Consider the following 26799-nt stretch of genomic DNA (forward strand, 5'->3'; position numbering starts at 1 on the left):
TCCTTCTGGCCACATGACCTCCATTTATGCATGAGCTCATTAAACAAACATCTACTAAGCACATGCTCTGTACCAGGTATCTTGCTGGGCATGAAGGAAACAACTAGAGAGAAAAGCTGTGGCTTTTCTCCAGGATTCCCTCCATTCAAGAGGCAGCTAGATTTCTGAGAAATACATGATTTGACAGTGTGACCAGTGCTGAGCTAAACGGATGGACAAAACGCTCTGGGAGCACGTGAGTGGGGAAGGCCAGCCGTCTGGAGGTGGTGGTCAGGGAAGGCTTCTCAGAGGAGGGCTACATCAGTAAGTCATGGAAGGTGTTTAAGAATTTGCCAGGCGCCGGGCGCCGTGGCTCAAGCCTGTAATACCAGCACTTTGGGAGGCCGAGGCGAGTGGATCACGAGGTCAAGAGATTGAGACCATCCTGGTCAGCACGGTGAAACCCCGTCTCTACTAAAAATACAAAACATTAGCTGGGCGTAGTGGTGCGTGCCTGTAATCCCAGCTACTTGGGAGGCTAAGGCAGGAGAATTGCCTGAACCCAGGAGGCGGAGGTTGCGGTGAGCCGAGATCGCGCCATTGCACTCCAGCCTGGGTAACAAGAGCGAAACTCCGTCTCAAAAAAAAAAAAGAAAAAAAAAAAAAGAATTTGCCAGGCATTCTGGGAGAAGATGGAATGTCAAGGACAACTGCCCAGGGCACAGGGCTCATTATAGATCAGCTCAACAACACCAGGTTGCTGGATGCTGGGAAATAGAGTTGTGACTAAGACAAATGAGCCCTTGACCTCACAGATAATATGAATTGCTTGCCACCAGATATAATATTGTATAGTCCATTGGGGCTGTGATAGGGGAATTTCTGTATGAGTTGGGTGCCCGGGAGAGGGGCACCTACCCAACATGGAGTGATATCATTTCTAGGTGCTGACAGTGGCCTCTAGTGAGACATAGGAGGTGGGGAGAGAGCAGTCAAGGTAGAGAAGGTTTGGTGTGTCCTTTTTATACCAAGGGTATGGGGTGTCTCTCACCCTTTTGCTGCTAATGTTACCTGGGCAAACAGAGTGACCAGAGTTCTGGACCAGGGCAGCAACTGCTGGAAGGCCTAGAGTTTCCTTGATCCTCCCAGAAGTCTCAGGATGAGGAGGGAAAGGCTGGGTGGGAGGTGCTGGAAAAAGGAGACAGGAAGCCAGAGGAGGAGGAGGAAGCCGGGGTGTTGCATAGATAAAGCCCATCTGCCTCCCCATCCAGAGCTTTTTGAATGTAATATTAAAATGTTCCTCGTTATTTTCCTTGGATGAGCTTGCTATCCTGATGATATTAATTATTCTTAAAGGTCAACTGCACTCTTTCGAATCCCCTTCTGTTCTATCACGTAATCAGTTAATTAATTGGAAACCATTTAGCACGTCTGCTGAGCGCGTTGTCTGGTGCGAGTTTTCTTGTTTTGTTGCTCCTGCGGTGACGGTCCCTCCATGCTCCTGTTTTCTTTCAAGGATTTGGAAACTTGAGCGTGGGTCCCCTTTCCCCCTCTCCTTCTGCTGGCTGATGCTGCGTGCATTCACAGTTGGCTTTGGAGGTGTTATCTCTTTAGCTTTTTCCTTTGTGAGTCCTTACTGGTAATATTAATTCATTTCCACTGAGTGCCTATCGTATGGTGGGCCCTGTGAGGGGCGTCCGTATGTGTTATTTCATTTGATTCTCACCACCTTATGTGGTAGAGATTTTGCTCCCATTTCAGAAGAGAAGTGAGTGAGACTCAGCATGGAGAAGTGAGCTCTTCCTGAGTTGTGTAGCTAAAACTTGGCCAGGCAAGAACGGAACTTTCTGGAAGCCTTATATCCTGATCTGCTGTGGCGCTGGTGCTTCAGAGTATCTGGGAGAGGAGACTTGGGTCTTGTGATAGGGCTTGATTTAGAATTCTTAGTCCCAGGAACTGCTGGTTTATTACAGGAGTGAGCATTTGAAATATGAAGCTGGAATTCTATCTTCCCTGTCTCTTTATTGTGCTTCCGTTTTTCTCTGATGTACACAGAGGGGATTCCTCAGCAGCTGGAAGGCAGATTAGAAGCAGGATTGCAATGCTTGTGGTGAAAAGCGCCTGCCAGCCCCTGCATGTGCCCAGCCCTCAGCATGATGCAGTCACACCGAAAGGCCGACCTCTGCTAGACTCACGAGCAGCTCAGTATGTTTGTTCAGCTGGGATCTCCTGCCCAAATCCTTCCTGGAGAAGGGCTCTAGGATGTTCCAGCCCTGATGCGTCACCCTATGAGACCTCTACCTGCCTGGGGTCTGGTCTACAGCCAGAGGGGGAATGTGTAAGCCATCTCTGGTTGGCCTCTCTCCATGCCTTTCCCTGTGCTCTCCTCCATGCTGGCGGACGGGTCTTCATCTTTTATGGCTTTCACACATGGTTCCAGTTAGTTCAGGGAACACAGTGGAAAATTTGATTCCAGTTCCCCTCTCAGAGACCAGAACTTCAAGTCTTTCCAGACGTGGGGGTGAGGAAGGCTTTCCAAATTCTACCTTAGCATGGTAGGATCCTGTCCTAGTGGTGGTGACGGGCAGTGATCACTGGGAGCACAAGAGACAGGGATTTTTTTGTAGCCCCTCCTGCTAATGCCAGCAGGCAGTAAAGGGCACAGACTGCATCCAGACTGCTGGGGTTCAATCCCTGGCTCCCCCAACACAGCAGCTGCTGATCCAGGGCACGCTGTCTAACTCACTCTGTAATCATCTCTCTGTAAAACAGAGATGATGATAAGAAGATAGGAGCCATCTCTCCTAGGGTTGTTGCAATGTTTAAGTGAACTCTTACATGCCGAATCCTTCAGGATAGCTGCCTGAGAGAGCAGTCACCATGTGTGTCGGCTCCTGTCATGATTACCACCTCAAATACCGCTGCGGCCCCAGCAGCCATGCCTCGAGCACCTGCTGTGTGTTAAGCATTGTGTTGGGCATTTGACATGCATTAATTCATCTTCATCTTTAGAGTTGCCCGGTAAGGCTGATATTAGGACTTGTGTGGTCAAGATGAAGAATCTGAGACTCAGAGAGGTTAAATACCTTTGTTAGGAGGGGCTCCACAACTCAGGAGGGTCAGAGCTGACAACCTAGCCCATCTTCGAAAACCATTGCCCAGCTCTCCCCTAAATGTTTTCCCAAACCCACACAGCCACTGTTCCTCCCAGAATAGTGTGCTGGGGACAGAATGAGCGTCTCCATCATGCACCTGGACAGGGCTTTCTCCGCTGTCAGTTGCCCATTGACTTGGTCCTAAAAGTGCGTCTGCTACCTTGTTCCTCACGTGATCCCAACAGGTGAGTCTCCTGGACACCCCCAGGGGAGAAGGCCCCTAAAGGCCAGTGGTGTGCTCACATGTCCTCCTGGGCCTTGCTAGAAGTGGAGCAGAGGCAGTCCAGCTGTGGCTTTTTACACGCACAAGATCTGGTCTGGAAAGGGGCAGGCAGGAGGCCTGAACTGCCCTGGCTTAGAAGCACCCAAAGCCCCCAGGCAGCTGGTCAGCAAAGCCACCACTCTTCTTCCCTGGCCACTCCAGGGAGTGGCCTCAGTGCATCCTCTGACGCTAGACAACTACTCTACCCCAGGCTCCTAGACAGTACCGTGGGCACTGAGCTAAGGTCCCTGCTTCTTGCCTCAAGGGCGCCCCCTCCTCAGGCAACCAACCAAGGCCCCTCAGTGGGCCCAGGCACCGCCGCAGCTCCTTGAGTTTGGCTCTGGCTGGCCTGTTGCTCTGTGCTCATCTCTTCCCTCTCTGCCCAGCAGCACCCTGTCGGCCGTGGCTGGGGCACCCCTCCTCCCTCCAGGCTCCCCAGCTCCAGCTTTGGGTGTCACTCACTGATTTGGAAGCTCTTGTCTGAGTCCCACTTTCTCCTCTGCTCTCTTTTGGAATCATGTCCCCACGTCCTGGGACCCCCTGCTGCCCCTCTGACTATGTCTGCCTTCTAGCCTCTCTTGTCCTCTATGCTCACCAGGCATGCAGTTCAAAAAAAGTGTGAGTGTGTGTGTGAAGTGTGTGTGTGTGTGTATCTGTGAATGTGTGTCTGTGTGCGAAGTGCATGTGTGTGTGTGAAGTGTGTGTGTGAAGTGCGTGTGCGTAAGTATGTATGTCTGTGTGTTAAGTGCATGTGTGTGAAGTATGTATGTGTGTATGAAGTATGTGTGTGTGAAGTGTGTGTGTGAAGTATGTGTGTGTGTGTGAAGTATGTATGCGTGTGAAGTGTGTGTGCGTGTGTGTGTGAAGTGTGTGTGTGAAGTGCATGTGTGAAGTATGTGTGTGTGTGTGGTGTGTGTGAAGTGCATGTGTGTGTGAAGTATGTGTGTGTGTGAATGTGTGTGTGTGTGAAGTGCGTGTGTGTGAAGTGCGTGTGTCAAGTATGTGTGTGTGTGTGGTGTGTGTGTGAAGTGTGTGTGTGTAGTGTGTGTGTGAAGTATGTATGTGTGTGTGTGAAGCGTGTGTGTGAAGTGTGTGTGTGTGAAGTGTGTGTGTGAAGTGTGTGTGTGTGAAGTGTGTGTGTATGTGAAGTGTGTGTGTGTGTAGTGTGTGTGAAGTATGCATGTGTGTGTGTGAAGCATGTGTGTGAAGTGTGTGTGAAGTGTGTGTGTGTATCTGTGAATGTGTGTCTGTGTGTGAAGTGCGTGTGTGTGTGAAGTGTGTGTGTGAAGTGCGTGTGTGTATGTGTGTGTGTGTAGTGTATGTGTGTGTGAAGTGTGTGTGTGAAGTGTGTGTGTGAAGTATGTATGTGTGTGAAGTGTTGTGTGTATGTGAAGTGTGTGTGTGTGTGTGTGTGTGTGTGTGTGTGTGTGAAGTGTGTGTGTGTGTGGAGCTGGGCGGGGTGGAGAGGCACAGATTCATCTTGTAATTGGGGGCAGGAGGCACTTCGGGCAGCAGGGACCTCCCTTCAGTCAGTTTGCCGTGCTGCGATGGCCCTGCCCCAGACCACCCAGGGGCACGTTCCCATTGGAGATTCTCCATCAAGTTTCAGAAGGAGACTGTGAAGCCTCCTCTCTGATTATTTACAATGGCATTTGTTCCCTGGAGCGAGAATCCCTCGGCTCCCTGGTGGGCCATCTCTGCGTCTGCTCACATGACTCTTTCATTTCCTTACATATGTATATGTGATCATCTAATTTTTTAGGGCAGAGGGATTTGATTGGGGCCAAAGTCAACTCGCCTTTAGGGAAAACAAAATTTCACCAGAATAGTGGTTCTTAAAGTGTGGTTCCCAAACCAGCAACATCAGTGTCACCCACAGAACCTCTTAGAAATGCAAATTCTCCAGGCCTGCTGAATCAGAAACTCAGGAGGTGGCCGGGGCCAGGCAGTTTGGTGTTTCCAAGCCTGCAGGTGATTCTGATGCCCAGAGTGGGAGACCCTCTCCCCTCAGTGTTCCTCAAACCCGCAGTTGGCCTGCATTCCCTCCGACCTCGTATCTTGAAGGAGGGATTGGATGCCGTGTTGGCCTAATCAGGTTTCTTTATGAAAAGACCCAGAGTAGGTTTCTGCTCACAGTTTTATTGTTTTTAAGAGAGTCAAAGATTTTCCTTTCATCCGAAGAGTAGATCTTAGAATGGGTGCTGTTGTCTGGCCTGGCTAAAAGGTAATTAACAGGAATGTGCTTCCTCAGCCTGGACAGCAGCTTAGTACTCTTGCCCCTGCAGGCTCCCGCCAGCCTTCCGGGGGCCCTGGCTTCTCCAGCCTGACGGCGCCCTCACTGGGCAGCTCTCTCTAACCCCGGGGTCGTGACCTGCAGCTGTACCTCTGTTCCCTTCTCCCTCTCTATCCCTTACTTTGCTTTTAGTCTGTAGCTGCGAGGGGTTCTCGATTTTTCCTGCAGATGCTTTCTGCATCTTTGTTTTTATCTTGTCATGACAGCTCTTGAGTAAAAATGAGTGTGAGGTCTTGGCCACATCAGCGTATCACGTGCTGGGGCCTTTCTGGGGCAGTCGGCTCCCACGCCAGGCCTGGCTGCCTCCTCCCCGGGTGAAAAGGCCCAGCATCTGTCTGGCAGCGCCCACCCGGGACGCCAGAGAGAGCTCACGTGCTTCAGGGTAATTAGCCTTAAGTTAATTGGTCTGAAAAGAAACTCCCAAGGAGCAATGCCCCCCACCCCAGAATAGTTTCAGTAACAATCAAGGTCTGGTGCGAAGCAGACAACATGAAGAAACACAGCAGATTTTGAGGCCTTTTGTGGCCTTGTGCTGCAGCAGAGACCCAGATGCAGGTGGCTCATAGACCTCGGGGTGAAGGCCACATCCTCCCTGGACCTCAGGCCCTGCCCAGCCATCTGCTAGGTGGGGTGCAGAAGGCAGCATGCAGACACCGGCACGTCCCTGGGGGAGCGGGTGCTGCCTCCTGTCTCATTGCAGTAGGTTTCCATATTGCTTTGTAAACTCAGACTTTATGAAATAAAATGGTGCCTGAATTCAAGGGAGTCACTGCCTGACCTCCTGTATTTGTTTTAATGGCATGGGAATGTTGTGGCTTCGATGGTGGCTGGCAATGGGCAGAAACAGTGACAGAGCATGCTCACTGAGTGCACACTGAGGGTAACGCACTGTGTCAGCTGCCGTCCATACCCCATTTCATCCTCACCTTGGCTCAAGGGGACACGCCGTGTTATTATTCCCAACTTCCAGATGAGCAAACTGAGGTACAGAGAGGTGCAGTAACTCACACGGGGCATGGAGGAAAAAGTGGTAGGACTGGCATCCAGGCTCGTGAGATGCCGAAGGTCATGACCTTGCCATCCTGCTGCACAAAGGATCAGAAATCACTGCTGCAGCCAAGATTGAACAAGAGGGAAGGGTCCCTCGGCTGCCCTGGTGCCAGCTACCAGCATCTGCTACCATCCAGCTGGGTCATCTTGGGGACGGGCTTAGCCTCTGGGATCCTCATTTTCTTCTCCCGTGATCAGAATCCAGGACTCCCAGTCCTGGCTCCAACACTGACTTTCCTGGTGACACGGATGAGTTATCTCCTCTCCCAAGTCCTCTTGGGTCTCACAGTCTTGGTGTCCCCTGCGTAGGTGGGGGAGGTGCGCTGGGGGCTCCTCACTGTTCCCCCATCTTCTGTGATGTTCTGAGTGTGCTCTTCACCCCAGAGACATGAAGGTTTGTGGTGATACCGGGAAAAGCACACCTGCTGGAGGGAACAGGGCAGGGCTGCTGGTTCTGGGACCTGGGCTCACAGAGTCAGCTCCTGGTCCTCTCAGCTCCACACGTGTTCCCATCAGGAGGCCAGCACAGGCCCTGCCGAGGCAGCACAGAGCAGAAGGGCTGGGGCTCCTGAAGGGCAGAAACCCAAATGTCCTTGAGAGGCAGGGATGGGCTGAACAGGCAGAGTTGCTGAGACCTCCTAGGAAGAGTTCTCAGTCTGTTTCCTGGTGGAGCCAGACGGAGACAGCTGGTGGGGGTGAGTGTGTGTGTGAATATGTGTATGTGGTGTAGTGTGTAGTGTGTGTGCTATATGTGTGAGAAAGAGGGAGGGAAGGAGAGAGAGATTGTGAGAGCGCCTTCAACCTCATGGCACTTGCTGAGAGAGTCTGGCTTGGCTGCGCAGCGGCTCTGTGAGTTCATAGCAGTGGAGAGGTTGGCTTCCCAAGGACAGAAAGAGGTCCCAGGACAGGTGGGTGGAGGAGGGCAGAGGGAGGGGCGGAAGCCACACCCTGCAGGGTCCCGGGTTGTCTTTGTCCCTTGGCCTCTTTCTGCTGCTGTCTTCACAGAGCCTCTTTGTGCACTGTGCTTCGTGGAAAGAAATGCTTCCTTCCAGTGTCCTTGGAAACTCAGGTTGGTTTTAGGTCCCTTTGGATGACAGTTTTGTGGGACTTCTGTTGAACTGTCTATACGTTTATTGACCACTTACTGGGTTCCAGGTGCTGTAAAGAAAATAAAACTGAAAAAGAAAAGGCTGTCTTCAAGAAAAGCGACCTGGTGGGGAGGCCAACACAGGCACAGCGGACACTCCAGCCCAGCAGTCTGAGAGGCAGGGTGTGGTCGAAGCCCAAGAAAAATGCAGTGGGATAAAGCAGAGGGAAAGAAGATTTTAGAGTGGGTGGCACTAGCTGTCTGCAGAGAACCACTCACGCTGTGCCTGCAGGGTGGAGAAAGGGCATGAAAGGGGCAGAAAGCACCAGGTGCAGTGGTGTGGAGCAGAAGTGCCAGGGAGCTCTAAGGGTGAAGCCAACAGGGTAATGCCTTTCTGTCCCAGATGGGTTTTTAGGGTTATTATGGGGAGGGGCTGAAGGATGGGGGAAGGAGGTGGGTAGTGAGAGACTGATGGAAACAGGAGGCTGAGGTCACCTTGTGGAAGTACTTGAATTCCAAGGTGGAGTTTGGACATGATTAGACGGGCCAAGCATTCTGGAAGAATCCAGCTCTCTGTGCCTGTGTCTGGTCTTCCATGTGCAATGGTCCTTCTCCACCTCCTCACCAGATGGCAAGTCCTGGCCTCTCCTTTCCTTCTTGCTCTGAGCTCCAGCCTGAGAGGATGCTGGCAGCTACTCAGTGATGTCGCACTGTGCTCTGGGACAATGGGAGTGGTTTCCTTTTCATGAAACAAGTTATGTGACTGCTGGATTTGGGGATGCATTGACATCTGGAGAAAGAAAATCTGACTTTCCTTTGGAGAACGTGTCATGACAATTTTCTACCTGTTGACTGCTTCTCTGCCGGGGACTTCAGGCAGTGTCTGGATTTCTCAGATGGTCCAGAGTCATGTCTTCCAATATGGCAGCCTTTGGCCACCCATGGCTTTCAAGCACTTGCAGTGTGGCTAATTCAAATGGAGATGAGCTCTGAGAATGAAGCACACATGGATTTAAAGACTTAGTACAAAAAGGAATGTGGAATGCCCCACTGTTTAACTTGGGACCCACAGAAAATTTCACATAGTATTTGTGTTATTTATTTATTTTGAGATGGAGTCTCGCGTTGTCGCCTAGGCCGTAGCGCGGTGGCGCTCTCTCAGCTCACTGCAGTCTCCGCCTCCTGGGTTCCAGCAGTTCTCCTGCCTCAGCCTCACGGATAGCTGGAACTACAGGTGTGTGCTACCACGCCCAGCTTTTTAAATTTCTTTTTTGTATTTTTAGTAGAGATGGGGTTTCACCACATTGGCCTGGATGACCTTGATCTCCTGACCTCGTGTTCTGCCCCCCTCGCCCTCCCAAAGTGCTGGGATTACAGGTGTGAGCCATTGTGCCCGGCCCCTTTATAGTATTTCTATTGGAGAGTGCTGTTTTAGACCAGGGGTTGTCACACTTTTTCTGAAAAGAGTCATATAGTCAATATTTTGGTCTCTGTTGCAACTGCTCAACTCTGCTGTTGTCATGTGAAAGTAGCCCTGTTCGTTTCTCATTGCTGTTGTAAGAAATTAACACAAAGTTTGTGTTGTAAAACAACACAGATTCATTGCCTTACACCCAGAAGTTCAACATGGGTCTCACAGGGCTACAGTCAAAGTGTAGGCAGGGCAGCATTTTTTTTTAAATTTATTTTATTACATTTTAGGTTTTGGGGTACCTGTGAAGAACATGCAAGATTTTTGGAAGCTGTAAGGGAGAATGAATGAATGGGTTTTCTTGCCGCTTGAAGCTTCTAGAAGCCACTCACATTCTTGGCTTGTGGCCCCCTCTTCCATCTTCAAAGCCGGCCATGTTGCATGTCCTTGTGCGTTCCTTCATTAGTCACGTGGGCTCCTGCTTTCTGTCTGCCTTCCTCTTCTACCTTTAATGCCCCTTATGATTACAATGGGACCATGGGATAATTCAGAATAACCTCCTGATCTCAATGTGTATACGCTTAGTCACCTCTGCAGTGTAAGTTAACCTCTTCACAGATTCTGGGGATTCGGATATGGATGCCATTATTCAGCCCGGAACTTGACCATAGATGACACATAAGCAAATGGACGTGGCTGTGTTTCAGGAGATCTATAAAAACACACTGCCCACCTGCAGACTCTAGCTTGCTGATCATTTCTCTAAGGATGTTATATGGCTGTGTTTTGGCTAGACACTCCACAGAGAACATTCTATGCACAAATAAGTTCAAGAGACTCCGTTTGCCAGTTTTTCTCTTACAGTAAAGGCTCTGAGAAGTGCTGCAGTAACTAAGCATGCTTAATTTTAATACAACAGTTTTCAAGCAATATGATCTTTTTCCACTTGTAATACCCATGAACTTATTGCAGACCTCAGATTCCAGGAGCACACCCTGGGAAACCCTGGTAGAGCCCAGAACAGGCTGCACAGAAAAAGCCTCCAGTCTCTGGAGCTAAGGTCAAGATACCAGTCGCATCATTTGAGATTTGATTAGAGAAAGCATTTGGCTTCATTAAAGTTCATTAAATGAGCCATCCAGTGTAATTTAACTGAATAAAAATGGCTCAGATGGCTTTAACCCCCACCCCATTTTACAGCAATTTAATTGAGGGAAAAGCAAATATATCAATGATGTAGGAAAATATTTCTTGGCCTTCAAGAAGAACGTTGGGCAGCAGCACCTGCTTCCTTGTCATAGGCATTGGATTTTAAGGGGATGGCTCATGGCCTCCTCAGTGGGGGCAGCAGGCCTTGGTGACAAGATTATATGGTGCCTCCTTCCTTCCTATCAACCCAAGGAGGCTGGTGGCAGCCATTCTAACAACTCCTTTGATGGTGGGCTGCAGATACCTCTGGTGTGGGGCTGAGGGTGCATAGAAGTCACAGGGTCAAGACTGAGGAGGTGTAGGTTCCCTGGATCTTGGAGAGGTGGGCAGTAGGCTGCTGCTCCATCCTTCCTCCGTGTGTGTGTGTGTGTGTGTGAGCGAGCAAAGTCTATGTGGGGTTTGGTGCTGCATCAGGGAATTGTCCTTTCTTGCAGAGTCTTCATTAGTTCTAGTCTAGAACAGCACTCTTTTCTTGGAGATTCTTCAGCAGAATCTAAAGAATCCTGGTGTGTGTCATGAGAAGGGGCTGGTGGTCTCCAAGATGATTGCTATGATCTGAATATTTATGTGTCCCCAAAATTCACATGTTGAAGTCCCCCCCGTTGAGGTGATGGTATTAGGAGGCAGGATCTTTGGGAGGTGATGAGGTCCTGAAGCGGAGCTCACATGATGAGATCAGTGCTCTGTAAAGGAATCCCCAGAGAGCTAGATACCCCTTCTACCGTGTGAGATTTAAGTGGGAAGACTTCTGTCTCTTAAGAGGTGGATCTTTGAATCTGCTGCCCCATTGATCCTGGACCTCTTAACCTCTAGAACTATGAGAAATAAATTCCTGTTGTTTATAAGTCACCAAGTCTATGGTATTTTGCTATAGGAGCATGAATGGGTTAAGACAAAGACCAAGGAGATACCTCTTTTATGGTGAGAAAAAACAAATGAAAAGAAGAAAAGGGACATATTTGAATATGTTAGATCTTAAGGGAGAAGGAATTTCGCCTTTCAAAATGCTGCCTTTGTGGATGAAAGAAATAAGATTTGCACCATGATGATTGCAGCCAGGAAGTCACAGGCCCCGGGAGCTTGCAGGATTGAGAGGGGTTGGACATTCATTGTTTTCTGGTTAGCTATGCTGGATGAACCAAGCCCACGCAATGCTCAAAACAGTGCCTTTCTGCAAGCAGCAGAATGTATCCTCCAGGAAGAGTCAATGACTGTGGCATTGATAACTGTGGAGCAAGCCGAGCATGCCCCTGGTTCTCTGTTTGCTCATTTAATAATCTTTTTGCAGGAGGAGGCTGGAGTACACCCAGTGGATGGACAAGTGGGCAGATACCAGATTAGATCTTAGTGGCTAGAACCTGATTGGGAGGCTGGTTCCCTGGAGCCACCAAGCATAGAGCAAGGGGGTGACAGAAAACGATGACTTGAAGGCTTTCAGGGATCACAGTGAGGCAGCAGGGCCTCCGGGCAGATGCGGAGCTGAGAACAGGCATATTAGTTTGCAGTGGCTGCTAGAACTCAATGCCACAGTCTGGGTGGGTTAAACAGCATGTATTTCTTCACAGTTCTGGAGGCTAGAAGCCTGAGATCAAGGTGTCATTGGCAGGGCTGGTTTCTTCTGCGGCTCCTCTCTGTGGCCTGTCGATGGCCATTTTCTTCTCTCTGTCCATTTTCTCCTCCCTGTGACTTCATATCTTTTCTGTATGTCTGTGTCCTAATCCTCTTCCTATAAAGACACCAGTCATATTGGTTTAGGGACCACCCATATGTCTGCACTTAACTTTAATTAGCTTTTTAACGATCCCATTTCCAAATATAGACACAAGGGAGGGGGTTAGGATTTTTTTTTTTTTTTTTTGAGATGGAGTTTCAGTCTTGTTGCTCAGGCTGGAGTGCAGTAGCACGATCTCGGCTCACTGCAACCTCTGCCTCCCGGCTTCAAGCGATTCTACTGTCACAGCCTCCCAAGTAGCTGGGATTACAGGCACCCACCACCACGCCCAGATAATTTTTGTATTTTTAGTAGAGACGTGGTTTCACCACATTAGCCAGGCTGGTCTCAAACTCCTGACTTCAGGTAATCCACCCGTCTCAGCCTCCCACCGTGCTGGTATTATAAGTGAGCCACCTCGCCTAGCTGGGTTAGGATTTTAAAAATGAATTTTGAGGGAATGAAATCTAGTCCATGACAACAGAAAACACTGGAGTGAGAGGGACCAAGGAGGTATGGAGGGTGGAGTGAGCATCGGGGAGCTGGCCTGGGAGTGCACAGGTGAGACAGCCTGGTTTAATAGCTCCGGGATGCAGAGGACCTGCCACCGCTAATCCCTTACACATGCAAATCCTGACACACCTGCCCACTGGTCTGCCTCCATGCCTCTATCAGTAGAAGAGGAGGTGCTTCCAAATGTCAGCTCACTCTTAATCCAGATCCACAAATCCTTCCAACTTCAGGACCACTTTTCGGACGGGGCTTAATGTCTCCTTCTCAACTCTCAGCCCCCAGAGGGACAACAGAGGGATTCATCTGGCTGGTTTTTTTGGCAACAGGGTCCATCTTGTTGACCCTTTTGTAACAGTAGGGTTCCCGGGGTGGAAGGTGAAATCCTCCCCATTCGTGGGCTCCATGCCTGCCGTGGTTGGGTGCCACCATTAGGAAGGTCTTAGCACTGCTTACTGTGCCGACATTTCTACTGGTCAGAGGAGGGGTTGCCTGGGAGGACCCCTGTTCTTCATGGGGTTAATGCCAGAGGTGACATCTCAGCCCTGTTGCTCCTCAGGGCCCAGGGTCCAGCCATCTGTGTGTCTGGCTCCTTGTTCCCGGAGCACCCAGTAGCCACATCATCATCGTTTATTACCTCTGGACCCCAGAGTCTGGTCTGTGAGAGGGCCAGTTGTGCAGCACAAAATTAATGGCTTTGTTTGGAAGTCCCAGGCGAGAGATAGAAGGGGCAGTGTCACGGAACTTGATTTTGGGAATGGATTTAATGCATCATCTCATAAAATCTTGCTCACCAAATTAATTCAATGGTCAGGTGGCTTGGAAACTGGCCATTGACCCAAGCAAAAGTCGGAGACAGATGATAATGGATCTGTTAGGGAGGATGCCCAGGGAAAAGGCTGCTGTGGGGCTCAGAGGCAGGATGGTTCTTAATTAAATTCTTGTCTGATGAGCAGGGTAACCAGCTCATCAATAACTGATGGCAGGTGCATACAGGTGAGGCCCCAGTTAGAAGAAAAAATCAGGGGCAGTGAGTTCCAAGTGGGTGGCAATTCGTGCGAAAGCTTCTTTATTTACACGAGAATTCATCAATGCCGGTGAGGGCAGGCTGGCCAGAGGCATGCTCTGCTTGCTTCGTGATGTGTGTGGTTTGCCTTCTGTATATGGTTGCCTTCTTGTCTTTTTTGTATAAGTTTGTTTCTGGGGCTTGGTGCTTCTGCTGTGTGTCTGGCAGGGCATCGGGTACAGTTGCAAGGGCTGTGCACCCTGCGCTCCTCCCTGGACTTGTGCAATACAGTTTCCAGGCTCTGCAAACAGGCACTGGGTTGTATGTGCCTATGGGCAGAGCACATGTGTGCTTCAGCCCGCTCCATCCAAAGATGGGGAGGAATCCAGGTGGGGGCTTGATGGGTAGGGGAGGGGCAAGGGGGAGATGAAGCCAAGACAGCCCTGGGAGAGCCAAAGCCCACTTCCCCCTTCACAGGTGTCCCAGGACCCCTCCCTCCTCCAACTTGTAATAAGGCAATAATACTATTTCTTATTCCTTATTTGCCCAGAGTGTCTGTTATTTTCTTTCTTTCAGAATCCAATTTTCTTTTGACATTTCTGCCTAATGTAGCAAAGCATGACCTTTGTGAGAGGACATTGCTGGCAACCTGCTCTCTGCCTCGGGTTCCCCCGAACACCTGGCAGGCTCCCTGCCTGCTCCTCCATTGGAGATGGGCAGGGCTGCCCATTTCACCTGAACTGCTTCAGTCTCCCGGCCTGCCAGTTCCCACCAGTTGCTTTTGCCCTTACCAGGGGCATGCTCTCCAGGGCTCAAAGAGAGTGGGGTTTCTGGCTGCTGACTGCCCATTGGATGCAGCTGCTCAGCTTCGAACCATGGGTTTTGTTCAGGGAAGCACTGGAGAGGAGTAGGGAGCTAAAGGCAAGGGACCGATATCTTCCCAAAGTGCTGCAGGGGTTACCTCGTGGATTTGAAAGTTGGGGGCTTGTCCAGCTTTTGCTGCTGCATGTAATGCATGGTGCATAGAGTGAGCCAGGCAAAATAGCAAGACAGAAGATTTCTACCTAGATGAATCAAACACTTAGATTTAAGGAAACATCATAAAGGCAAATGGCAGTGGAGACTCAGAGCGGTACCAATGCCTGTTGTCCTGAACCCCAAGTTCGAGCTCCTGGTCTAATAGCTAGGGTAGGGTCATTGACTTGGTGGGAGTGTGTGTCTGGTCTCTGGCTCCACCCTTCTGAGCAGGAGATGGGCTGTGCATAAGGCTTTGCCCCACCTCGTGTCCTCAGGTGGTCCTCACTGCGGTTCTTTTCTTGGCCCTTTCTTTCTGATCCGTGGGGGGAACAATTCTGTAGGAATAAGATGTATAGTCATTGGGGGTTTTGTGAAGCTGAGCATGATGGATGGCTTAGGTATGAGGCTTTTAGTGAGCGTGTGCTGTCATACCAGAGGTCTCAGCCTTGCAGAGAGGAGGTTTGGTGACAGTGTAGGGCTGTGGGGACTATCCAGAGGCTTGAAAACTCTGAACGGGGAGAGTGCTGGGTATAGGGAGATAGCAGAACAGTAAACCTGGGAAACTACCTATGTTTCTTTCCCTTCTCCACCAGCCCCCTGCACCCTCAGCAGGAGGCTGCTTCCCCTGCACAGTAACGGGCCGTCACAGGGACCCAGCCAGTTCAGGCCAGAGTAGAACAAAACCACCTCACCAGTGAGGGCTGCATCCAGTGAGAAGGGGAAGCCATGTCCCTTTGTTTGATCTTGTATTTGAATGTCTGGTCCTGTTATGAACTGGGTGGATTCTCTCCCTATGTAATCTCACCCAGCCTTAACCTCTCCCTTGAGCTCTAGACCCATGAACACAGCAGGCTATTTGACATCTCTTTTTGGATAGCTAACAGCGTCTCAAACTTAATGTCTGCAAAGGGGAGGGTCTCTATCCCATCGCCTCCGGTGATCCTTTGGCCGGCTTCCTGGTTCTACTCAATGACGTCACCATTCACATGGCCATTCAGTTCTTTTTCTCTCTTCTACAAAATCCAGTCAAGTAGGGAGTCTGGCAGCTCCACCTGTAGCATCTATCTTGAATCCATCCACTCAATTATTTCCACTCCCTTCTCTTGGTTGGAAGACTGAAGCAGCCTTTTAACTGGCCTGCCAACTTCCAGTCTTGGCCTTCTATTTTTAAAAATGTTAATTAGATTATGTCACTTCCCTGCTGAAAACCATCCAATGCCTTCCCACCACTCTTTAAAATCATATCCAAACTCCTCCCCGTGGCCAGCAAGTGTGGCGTGAATCCTTCTCCCACTTATCCCAAAGCACTGCTCACTCCTTCCTTTCTGACTGGCTTCCTTCCTGGTCCCCTGGTTTTCCCAGGCCTTGACACTTGGTACTTCCACTCCCTCAGACACTCCTGTTGTGGCACTCAGCTCTTTCTTCTTCTTGTCTGAGGCCCGATGCTACCTTCGCAGAAGGCACCTCTCTCTGTATCAGTTATTTACATAATCACAGTAATACATGTATCCTCGCTTCTGTATCAGTGACTTACATAATCACAGTGCTGATAGTCTTCCTTCTGCTTATTCATTTGTAACTTGAATATAAGATTCCAGAGGGAACTTGCCTTCCCCCTCAATGGTCAACTCCCTCATTCCTCAGTGTAGTCTCGATAAATATTTGTCGTAGAAGTCATCTAAATATAGGTGTATGGGTAAGCCTATGTGTGTGTATAAACAAGAGTCTGTGTTTGCATTTAGTACCTACATGTTTAATAGACGCAAGTATACACACGTCGTGTTTGTGTGGATAGATATTTACCTAAATGGAATCAGCACTGCCGTTTGTTCCCGTCAGTAGATAAGTACATTGTTCCTGGGTTGCCACTTCAATTCTAGCTGTGTCTAACTGCTACCTTTAAGAGCTGTTATCACATCAAAAGTTGTTTGTTGAGCCTGGCAAAGTAATAACCGTGGGTGTGTTTCTCCTTTTATCCAGAAGACTAATGGCTGCTCCTTTCCCCTGTACATCCTAATGAGAACAATTAAATAGCCATTAGGAGGAGAACAGACGTGTGAACAAAAGGCTGATGTCTTGATCATTGGTGGGCATGTTCGCTGGGAGAGACACTGGCTAAAAGGAATTGTAGCTGACCTGCAGAGTTTTTCCACGTGTATCATGTTAAGAATGCTAGTGGGCTTATCTACCCTGAGAACTCCCTGTCCTGTTACAGAAGGATTGCCACATAAAGGCTCTGTCAATTTTTATTGTGGGGAGGGGATATGGGAGAATGACCGTGAGAATTTAATGGTTTCCTTTATTTGTAAAATTGTGCCCTTTAAAAGCCCTCAAAAGCCTTTCCAAACCTGATCTATGGCCTCAACTATTAGCAGATGTAGGATGAGCCTAGCAGAATGAAGAAGAAGAAGGAAAACAAAGCCAGGCTCCAGTGAAATGAACTAAGCTTGCTACCTACGGCATGCTTTGTGCCAGATTTGTTTTAAAGGTTTCCCTTTATTTGTCGATCTTGCAGAAACCTGTCAAGTAACCGGCTCACCACACTCTCGTGGCAGCTCTTCCAGACGCTGAGTCTTCGGGAATTGTAAGTTTGGTTTTGAAAACTGTCCAGGTACTGAAACGCTGGTAATGGGTGGATGGGGACAAGTGGCAAGCAGTGGAACTACCTGAAGGCTGAGCCCACATATACCTGAAGAGCCTACTTGGGTTGCATGACATGCAGTGTACCATGTTCAGTGAGAGCAATTAACCCCATTGCTTGACTTCTGATGCTCTTTCTGGGCACAACCTATTTCAGAAGACAAGAGCCTCTTCTTTTATTAGGACTTAGTTTTGTGATTGGTAGGTAATTAGTTATAATCGTATTAATATTCATAATGTAGAATATCAATTTATGATAACATTCTTATGACTATTAGGCATGTTTTCATTTATATAACCTTAGATTTATCATCATAAGAGTCATAAGAGGTAGATATTATTATTCTCTGCATTTTATGGGTGAGGATTCTGAGCCCTAGAAAGACATGTGAGACTCAGCTAAGACTGCATTTCTAGGGACTGGCCAAGCTGGGACTTGAACCCATACCTTCTGACTTCAAATTACATGCGTTTTCACTGCTCATAATCTTCTTCAGCTTATTTGGCTTGAGTATAGGCATGCCAAGGGGTAGGGGGAGGCGTTATATGTTTTTTTCAATCTGCTTGTGGACTGCTTAGTCTTGCTGTGGTCCAAGGCTGATCAGGGCACTCTTATTCCAGCCAACCATTCTGCACAAACAAATGTAGGATGGATGAGTGAACATTCGTGACCACTGCTGGAAAAAAATAACTCATGTTGATGAGTGAGTCATCGGGGTCATCTCTGTGCATGAAGGACATCATATTATGTTGAGGGTATAAATCAAGGAATAAATTGAAAGGAATTGAGGCATGGATCAAGTTAGGGGGTCAGGGTTCCAGAGGCACCACTCATGTGTTCCCTCTTATTGGTGACGCAGATCCAAATTCACTGAATGCGGATTGCTTTACTCTCTTTAGCAAGAGGCAATGACCTTGGACCTCTGCCTGTGCTGCTGGTCTTTCAGCCTGCTCTCCCTTCACCGAGCAAGACCTGAGTTCATCAGAGTCAAAACCTTACCTTCACTGACCCAACTCTTGATGCCTTCATCAAGCATCTTAGTAGCCTATCACCCCATGATGACCTTGTGTACTGTAGGTGGAAAAGATAAATTAACATGGCTACGATTTACTATGAGCACTGATTTCTGAGTTCTTTCTCTGCGCCAGGCATGGTGCCAAGCAATCTATTAAGTTGTATCCTTTATTTCCTTTAATCCTTATGGCAATTCCATAAGGTAGGAATTATTACTCTCACTTCACTTTGGAGGACACTGAGATACTTAGCAAGGTTAAGTATCCTGTTTAAAGTCACTCACGGAATAGTGGCAGTGTGTGGACCCAAAGCCTTGACCACTGTGCTCAACCATCACCCAGTGTTTTCAGTCTGTTTCTAACACTAGGATCTATTCTACCATAATTTTCAAAAAGCACATGATGGCGGTTTTTCTTAAGTTACCCTAGAACTGACTGAGGTTCTTGAGGGATCTCTTTCTTGGGTGTCTTGCATTTAATTATTCTGGAACCCCTAGCCCTTCCATCTTCAGGAGGCCAGGGATGGCGTCTCTCCAGGGGACATCAAGGGTCAGCTGTTGGCTGAATTATTGAGAAAATGTTCAGTGCTCTTTCTAAAAAAATTATTGGATGTGAAATCATGATGTGCTGCTGCCCTGGTGACCTGTTTCGTGGAGTTTTAGAAACAGTTGTTCTGTGGATATATGTTTAAAGAAAATGTCAGATTTCTCTTAGAGGATCATGGGATTCTGCATTCATCTTTGCTTGGGATCAATGTACCAGTGAGCTAGATGTGACTTATGGGGAAATGAAGACGTTCCCTCCAGTGTGAGTTAGTGTGTGAGTGCCACGGTGTCCACTGAGTATTTTATTTCTGTCATATTGTTAACTAAGTAAAGATTATACTGGAGAATAAAGAAGCCCCCTCTCTAAGGAGCAATTACCCTGGTAGGGGTCTATTTTTTGAGGAAGAATTGAATCTTGAGAGAGGAAAATTTATCTTTTGGCTGGAGGGGCCCTGTGTTGGCTCTTAGCTGAGGCTATGATTAAAATCCAAACAATCCCAGTTCCTGGCAAATGCAAGAAAGGGTAGTATTTTCTTGTCTGACTTCCTGATTAGTCCACATGGCACCATCTGCCATGAGCCATCTAGACTGCCAGGGTCTGCTCAATGGAGCCTGTGGGCTGGGGCGTGGGGATGGGTTGGGTATTTCCAGGAAGAAAGAATTTTGGTCCTCGAGGAGAAAGGGCTCAGTGTGTTGTGGAGCCAGGAAAGCCACAGGCCAGAAGTGTGAGGCTTTGAGTGACCCTCTGCAGGGACAGAAGGGGAAGAGGGCGTGTAGCAATTCCTTAGTATGTTTCTTTCTGTCACTAAGGACCTCTGCTGTACCCAAACCAGCCCCTCCCCAAGCAGAGGACCTTTGCTGTAAGAATGGAAGGGCTAAGTGTCCATGACCTTTCCAGTAGGACAGAAGGAGAAGGAAGAGGCACATCTTGAGCACCTAACATGTGTGAGGTTCTGTCTAATCCTTGGAACAACTTCACAGGGAGTTATCAGTATAACCAGTGTTACAAATGAGGGATTTGAGGCTTGGCCAAGTTCAACTGCTAGTTCAAGATCACATGGCCAGTAAGTGGTACATCTGGGAATGAGTGTTACGATTTTTAGTATTATCACTACCCGATCTGCTGTTTCCAAAGACTGTGCTCTTTCTCTTCCCTGACTCAGGCGTACACCTACATGCTCAGGCAACATGCTCAGCTTCCAGAAGCCTCTCTCAAGATGCCAGGTTCCTTGCATGGAATCAAAGGAAAAAAAGCAAACATGTTACTGTCTCAGAGTTCCTAAAATGCACCAAGATCCTTCCTCTATCTCCTCTCATTTGTTTTTGTGGGATGAGGGAGATGGTCTTGGCCAAGCCCCTGGATCTTTGCTGTTCCTGAGTCTAGGGGATGTGCCTCTTATGGAGCGAGTTAGAAGCATCTTCCACGATTTGCCTTGGAGTGGCCAGCACAGTTTCAGTGGCACAGGTTGGAAAAATTTGATGTGGTGTTGTGCAGTGCTCTCAGAAGTTTCTGGTTATGGCAAGATGATTCTTTTTTCCCTTACAGAGAAAATTAGAGCTGTCTGTCCAAAAATCCGCGCAAGAATCAGAGAGATTGTCTTAGAGATAAAGAATGAATTAGGAAGAAAAGAAGCTTAGATTCTGAATCTCAAGATACAATTTAGGCAATGGCAAGAGGTCCCAGAGGTCCCAGAGTAGACCCACGGCACAGAAACGCTCCAGCAGTGCCCCGAGGACCCTTCATGTATCCTGAACAGCCTTGTCTTAATTCCCTGCATGCATGGAGCAGACATGATTAAAATAGATTGGAGTATTTCATTTTCTTTTCAAAGAAAGTGATAATTACCTCTGCTATCATTTGCAGATTTAATCGACTTGGTAAAATATTAACTCAGTAGCGAGGATGGGCTTGGGCTGGTCCTGATGCATTTGTCTTCCCAGTCTTGGGTGCGACGACTTTCCACAGCTGTTGGAGATGCCACTAAACAATAATCTTACAGTATTACTATCGTGATCATTTCTGGCCTCTTAATAGCTTTTTTTGTTCCCAAATTATGCTAACAGATATTATCATGAATCCTCCTCATGACAGTGAAGAAGGAAGGTTGAGCATGATGATCCTCATTTTACTGGTGTTAAAAGAGAACCTTAGAGAGTTAAGGTATTTGCTGTATTAGTTTACTAGGTTACCTTAGCAAATTACCACACACTTGCTGGCTTAAAACAACACAACATTATTGTTTGGCTGTTCTGGAGGCCAGACGTTTAAAATCGGGGAGTTGGCAGGGCCATGCTCCCTTCGAAGGCGCTGCAGGAGAACCGGTCCTTGCCTCTTCCAGCTTCTGGTGGCTCCTGGCGTTCCTTCGCTTGTGGCAACATCACTTCAGCCTATGCCTCCATCTCACCTGCCTGCCATCCTCCCGTCTCTTTGTCTTTACTCTCCTGCTTCTTTCTTTTTCTATTTCATTTTGTATTTTTGAGACAGAGTCTTGCTCTGTAGCCCAGGCTGGAATGCAGTGGCGTGATCTCGACTCACTGCAACCTCTGCCTCCTAGGTCCAAGTGATTCTCCTGCCTCAGCCTCCCAACTAGCTGGGATTACAGGCGTGCACCATCAGGTCTGGCTAATTTTTTTTTTTTTTGTATTTTTAGTAGATGTGGTGTTTCACCATGCTAGCTAGGCTGATCTCGAACACCTGGCCTCAAGTGATCCCCTGCCTTGGCCCCCCAAAATGCTGGGATTACAGACGTGGGTCACCACACCCATCATTCCTTTCCTTTTTAAGTGCATCCAGCATTTCTTTCTTTTTTAAGGATACCGGTCTTTGGATTTAAGGCCCACCTGAAATCGAGAGTGATCCTTAACTTGATTACATCTGCCAAGACTCTGTTTCCTGATTAGGTCACATTCACAGGTGGTAGGGGCTGGACTTGGATATATCTTTTCTTTTTTTTTTTTTTTTTTTTTTCTGAGACGGAGTTTCGCTCTTGTTACCCAGGCTGGAGTGCAATGGCGCGATCTCGGCTCACCGCAACCTCCGCCTCCCGGGTTCAGGCAATTCTCCTGCCTCAGCCTCCTGAGTAGCTGGGATTACAGGCACGCGCCACCATGCCCAGCTAATGTTTTGTATTTTTAGTAGAGACGGGGTTTCACCATGTTGACCAGGATGGTCTCGATCTCTTGACCTCGTGATCCACCCGCCTCGGCCTCCCAAAGTGCTGGGATTACAGGCTTGAGCCACCGCGCCCGGCCTGGATATATCTTTTCGAAGGACACAACTCAACCCGGTATATTTGCTTGAAATGACACAGCTGGCCCAACTCAGATCTTTGGTTTGTGTGCCTTTTTTTTTTTTTTTTTTTAACCATTTGACTGTTGTCTCAGGGAGGCCTGTCCTTTGGGGATCCTTGACTCGGTGACAGGAGGGCTCCCCTGGCTGATGTGGGTCCCCTCCTCATTTTCCACTGCCTGGCCCCAGGACTGCCACTGGCAGTGCTGATGCTGCGCAGGGAAGAAGAAAACCACCAGAGTGATGACTGGAGGGAATCAGTGTTTCCTAAACACCCCGTGGTGGCCTTGGCTGTACTGCAAAGTGCCTGTCCCCACGAGCTCAGATGGGGCTGAGTTAATCTACGGGGAGCCCTCAGGGCCCTGCAATTAGGCCCCAGGCCGTCTTGGGGCGAGGGCTGAGTGTTGGGAAGCTTTGCCTTGCAGCAGGAGCTGCTGCTGTATTATTCATGGGGCGGCCTGCATTATTCATGAAGCGTGGAAAGCCATGCTTTAGGTTCCACAGAACTGCCCCCAAAGCCCTGGCCGAAGTCTTCCCCTGCTTGAGATCTGGCTGAATGGGAGGAGGGACACAGGACGGACAGCATCATTTAGACTTAGGATGTGCCGGCCTTTGCTTCTTGCCCACCTCACCATTTGAACCGTCTCTCGTCCAGATGTAAAGACGACTGTGGATTTGCCCAGCGGGCTGTCTAGGGTGCCATTGTTTCAAGGTTCAAAATGCTTTCTGCTGTGTGTGTGTCCTGCTCTCCAGGAGCAAAGTCCAGAGGGATGGGGAAGCAACCCACAGTTCTTTTGCCATTTCCCAGAAACTCAGTTGGAACAAAGGACCAGGTTTCACGGTGCAACCCAGCTGCCGGCCAGGTCCTGTGAGCAGGGCCCTGTGGGAGGACGCATGGAAGGAAGCAGAACGTTTCTACAAAGCCTGTGCCTGGCAGCATCCTTGGCACAGCCCACACATCTCCCCTCATTGCCCTGCCAGCCTCAGGACATTCTGATGCTGTCTGCCTTTGGGGGGCCACGAGACGCGGGGATGTGCAGCAGTGCAGGGACCCAACAGGCGGCCGCCCCACATCAAGCGCCGTGTGGCTTGCGGCGACACAGCCAAGCCCCTGGCCTGTCTAGTCTTTTCCACCCAGGTGGATAATTTGTATTTTTACACCTACTTAATAATGAATGCCTGCATCTTGGCAAGTGAGCAGCTGGGAAAAACCAGGCTGACCTGGTTCAGTTAGCATATATTCAAGCATCTGGACCCTCGTTGTCATGCCAGCAGGCGGCCAGGCCTCTCCTTGCAGCCCACACCACTCCGCCTCCTCCGGCCTCTCTTTCCTGCCCACCCTGGGCAGCTCAGCTGACTTTGTGCTCTCCTTGTCATGAGGGTTAAGTGAAGTAACACTTGGAGGGCATGCAGTCTAGTGTTGGCCCTACAGCACGTGTGATGCTAATATTATGATCCCATAATGTCTGTTACTTCCCTCTCCTTTTCTCATCTGCCTTTTTGCCTTTCTCTGTCTCATGTCCAGCCGCACAGGCATCTTGACATAAGCCCAACGCAACACCTCCGAGGCTTCTCGACCTTATCCTTCCCTTTCCCCTGCTGGGACCTTGATCTCTGCCTCCCCAGCCTCACCCTTCTACCAACCTCATTCCTAATGTGTCCTCTCTCCCTTTCCACGGGTTCCTCGTCTTCTGGTTTCAGCCAAAGACAGTTCTCCCTGCCATTGATTTCCTGTTTCTTGGAGCTTAAAATCTTGGAGTCATCTTTCCCTTCTTCCTCTTCTTTTACCCCCTGCAAAGTACCACATGCCATCTTGCCTTCCTTGTGATGCCTACTGGGTCTTCTCTTCCCTCTCTCTAGTTTTTACCACTCCACTCTAGGGGCCATGTTAACTATCTGGCAGTTCTCAAGTGGTGGCCCAGGGTGCCCTGGGGGTCCTAAGACCTTTTTTTTCCCATTTATTTATTTTATTGCATTTTAGGTTTTGGGGTACATGTGAAGAACATGCAAGATTGTTGCATAGGTACACATGTGGCAGTGTGATTTGCTGCCTTCCTCCCCATCACCTACATCTGGCATTTCTCCCCTTGCTATCTCTCCCCAACTCCCCACCCCCCACCGTCCCTCCCCTATTTCCCCCCAACAGACCCCAGTGTGTAGTGCTCCCCTCCCTGTGTCCATGTGTTCTCATTGTTCAACACCCACCTATGAGTGAGAACATGCGGTGTTTGATCTTCTGCTCTTCTGTCAGTTTGCTGAGAATGATGGTTTCCAGGTTCATCCATGTCCCTACAAAGGACCCAAACTCATCGTTTTTGATGGCTGCATAATATTCCATGGTGTATATGTGCCACATTTTCCCTGTCCAGTCTATCGTCGATGGGCATTTGGGTTGGTTCCAGGTCTTTGCTATTGTAAACAGTGCTGCAATGAACATTCGTGTGCACGTGTCCTTACAGTAGAACGATTTGTAATCCTTTGGATATATACCCAGTAATGGGATTGCTGGGTCAAATGGAATTTCTATTTCTAGGTCCTTGAGGAATCGCCACACTAAGTGAAATCTATTTTCATGGTAACACTAAGCCATTATTAGGCATTTTCACTCTCATTCTCTCATGAGCATATGCTAGTTTTCCAGAGGCCACACGATGTGATGACATCATTGCCCTGAAGACGGATAGAGTTGGTGCTCATGTATCCTGGAGCCGTACATCTTTTTTTTTTATTGCATTTTAGGTTTTGGGGTACCTATGAAGAACATGCAAGATTGTTGCATAGGTACACACGTGGCAGTGTGGTTTGCTGCCTTCCTCCCCTTCACTTACATCTGGCATTTCTCCCCAAGCTCTCTCTCCCTAACTCCCCACCCCCTGCTGTCCCTCCCCTATTTCCCCCCTACAGGGGAGCATCACATCTTTCTATGTTTTAATTTCTAATCTGGTAAATAGTGATAGGTCTGACATAAACAAGGGCTCTTTGAGGCCCTCGGGAATTTTTTTTTTTCTTTTTTTTTCGTTTATTTTATTGCATTTTAGGTTTTGGGGTACATGTGAAGAACATGCAAGATTGTTGCATAGGTGCACACGTGGCAGTTTGTGTCCTTTGTAGGGAATTTTTTTTGAGAAAATGGGTTCTGAAACCATAAGTTTGAGAATGTTGACCCGGCCCCTGGCAGTCAGTGTGGTGCCTACGTGTGAATTAGAAGAGATGCCTGTCTGGGTGCACGTAGCCGGTGTCAGGGTTGCAGCTGGGTCTGGCCAGGCGGGCGCAGACTGGGTTTTAGCCTCTGTTTATCCCTTCGGTTGAGTACTTTGAGAAATGCTCAAACCGCACAACTGTACATGGCAGCCCTGTGCTTCTAACCCGTCCCAGCTGGCTTCTCAGTGTCTAGTCTTCCTCCTCCCCAGCTTATCCTGTCCATTCCTGTTGGATTTCTCTTTTTACAGACCTTCTTTGTCCTCATTGTTCTCCATTTATAGAGGCCTCAACGGTTTTCCCCTGTCTTCTGAATGAGTTCCAAATTTCCTAATGTGGCAGTGAAAGTCCTCCGCTGCCTGGCTTCTACTCACCCTTCCAGCTTTGTTTCCCAGTGCTCCTCAACACATACTCTGTCCTGCTAAGCCTTTCTTTTCTGTCGTCACAGCTCACCTACAGCTTCCCTTTGCCTTTGTTACCTCCTCCTCCTCACCCCCACCCCGCGCCCCACCCCTGCCACCCCACAGCCTGCTCTTTGCCTACGTGAGCTCCTGAGGTCAGGTCTCCTAGCTGGCTCCTCTTTACTTCTCCCATGCTCCCAGAATGCCAGCACATGACAGACGGGGTGGCAGGTGTAGCACATGGAGGTTGGTTTGGGGTCCAGCACATGGAGGTTTCAAGCTATGCTGTGCTGCATACCAGCTAAAGGACCTTGTGCATGTGCCGTAACCCCTCCAAACATCGGAGAGGGCCCCTCCCTCCCTGCAGCCCTGGCCATCTCCCAGGGTTGTGGTAAGAAGTAAATGCTCAGTAAGGGTTCGTTCCTTTCCTTCACCCTTCTGACAGTATCGTGTGGAGAGAGTCCTTTTACGCTAAAAGGATGGTACCGTGTAGGGGTATTTGCACATTCTGCCTCTGGTGCCCTAGTAACTGGAAAGCGCCGATTCCTTCCACCAGGAGCCTCATGTTTTCCTGAAAGCTGATTAATTTTGTCGCATGCTTAAGTATTTCGGAGTTTGCCAATTGTCAAAACTATCCTATGTCTTAGTGCAGTTTACCCAAGGGCCCCTCCCACTGGGTTCTAACAGATTCATCTCCCTGATGGTCCAGAAAGAGTATCATGTTTCGTCTAATGATCCAGGCATTCGGATGTATCCGCTTCTCTTTACTCTGAGTTTTGGATTGATTAATGCTGTTCATCGTCTCCTCAATAATGCCATTGAGAGGAGAGGTGACTTACTTTAAGTCACAAGGAAAATCAGTGGAGAAGGAGGTCCTTGAAGGTGACTCTTCCCCCATCAGACATTCTTCTTCACCAGGCTGAGTGCCCCTGGAGAACAGGGACTGTCTTCGTCATCTCTGTGTCAGCAGCACTCAGCCCATGGCCAATTAAGGAGCAGGTACTTATTAAGAATTTACTGAA

The 26799-nt window shown here is 48.8% G+C and overlaps 1 protein-coding gene across 10 annotated transcripts in view; it reads left to right on the top strand.

Moving 5' to 3' along the window:
• Window positions 1–26799, top strand: part of NTRK3 (neurotrophic receptor tyrosine kinase 3) — a 382156-nt gene that overhangs the window by 95180 nt on the left and 260177 nt on the right. For all 10 annotated transcript variants that reach the window (XM_032262482.1, XM_032262472.1, XM_032262475.1 and 7 more), the window contains one exon: window positions 17206–17274. In XM_032262482.1, the coding sequence (XP_032118373.1) occupies window positions 17206–17274 (69 nt within the window). The remainder of the gene's footprint in view (window positions 1–17205; window positions 17275–26799) is intronic.

Source organism: Sapajus apella, unplaced genomic scaffold, assembly GCF_009761245.1.
Source record: "Sapajus apella isolate SASKATOON/1434 unplaced genomic scaffold, GSC_monkey_1.0 scaffold129, whole genome shotgun sequence".
Taxonomy (NCBI): Eukaryota; Metazoa; Chordata; class Mammalia; order Primates; family Cebidae; genus Sapajus; species Sapajus apella.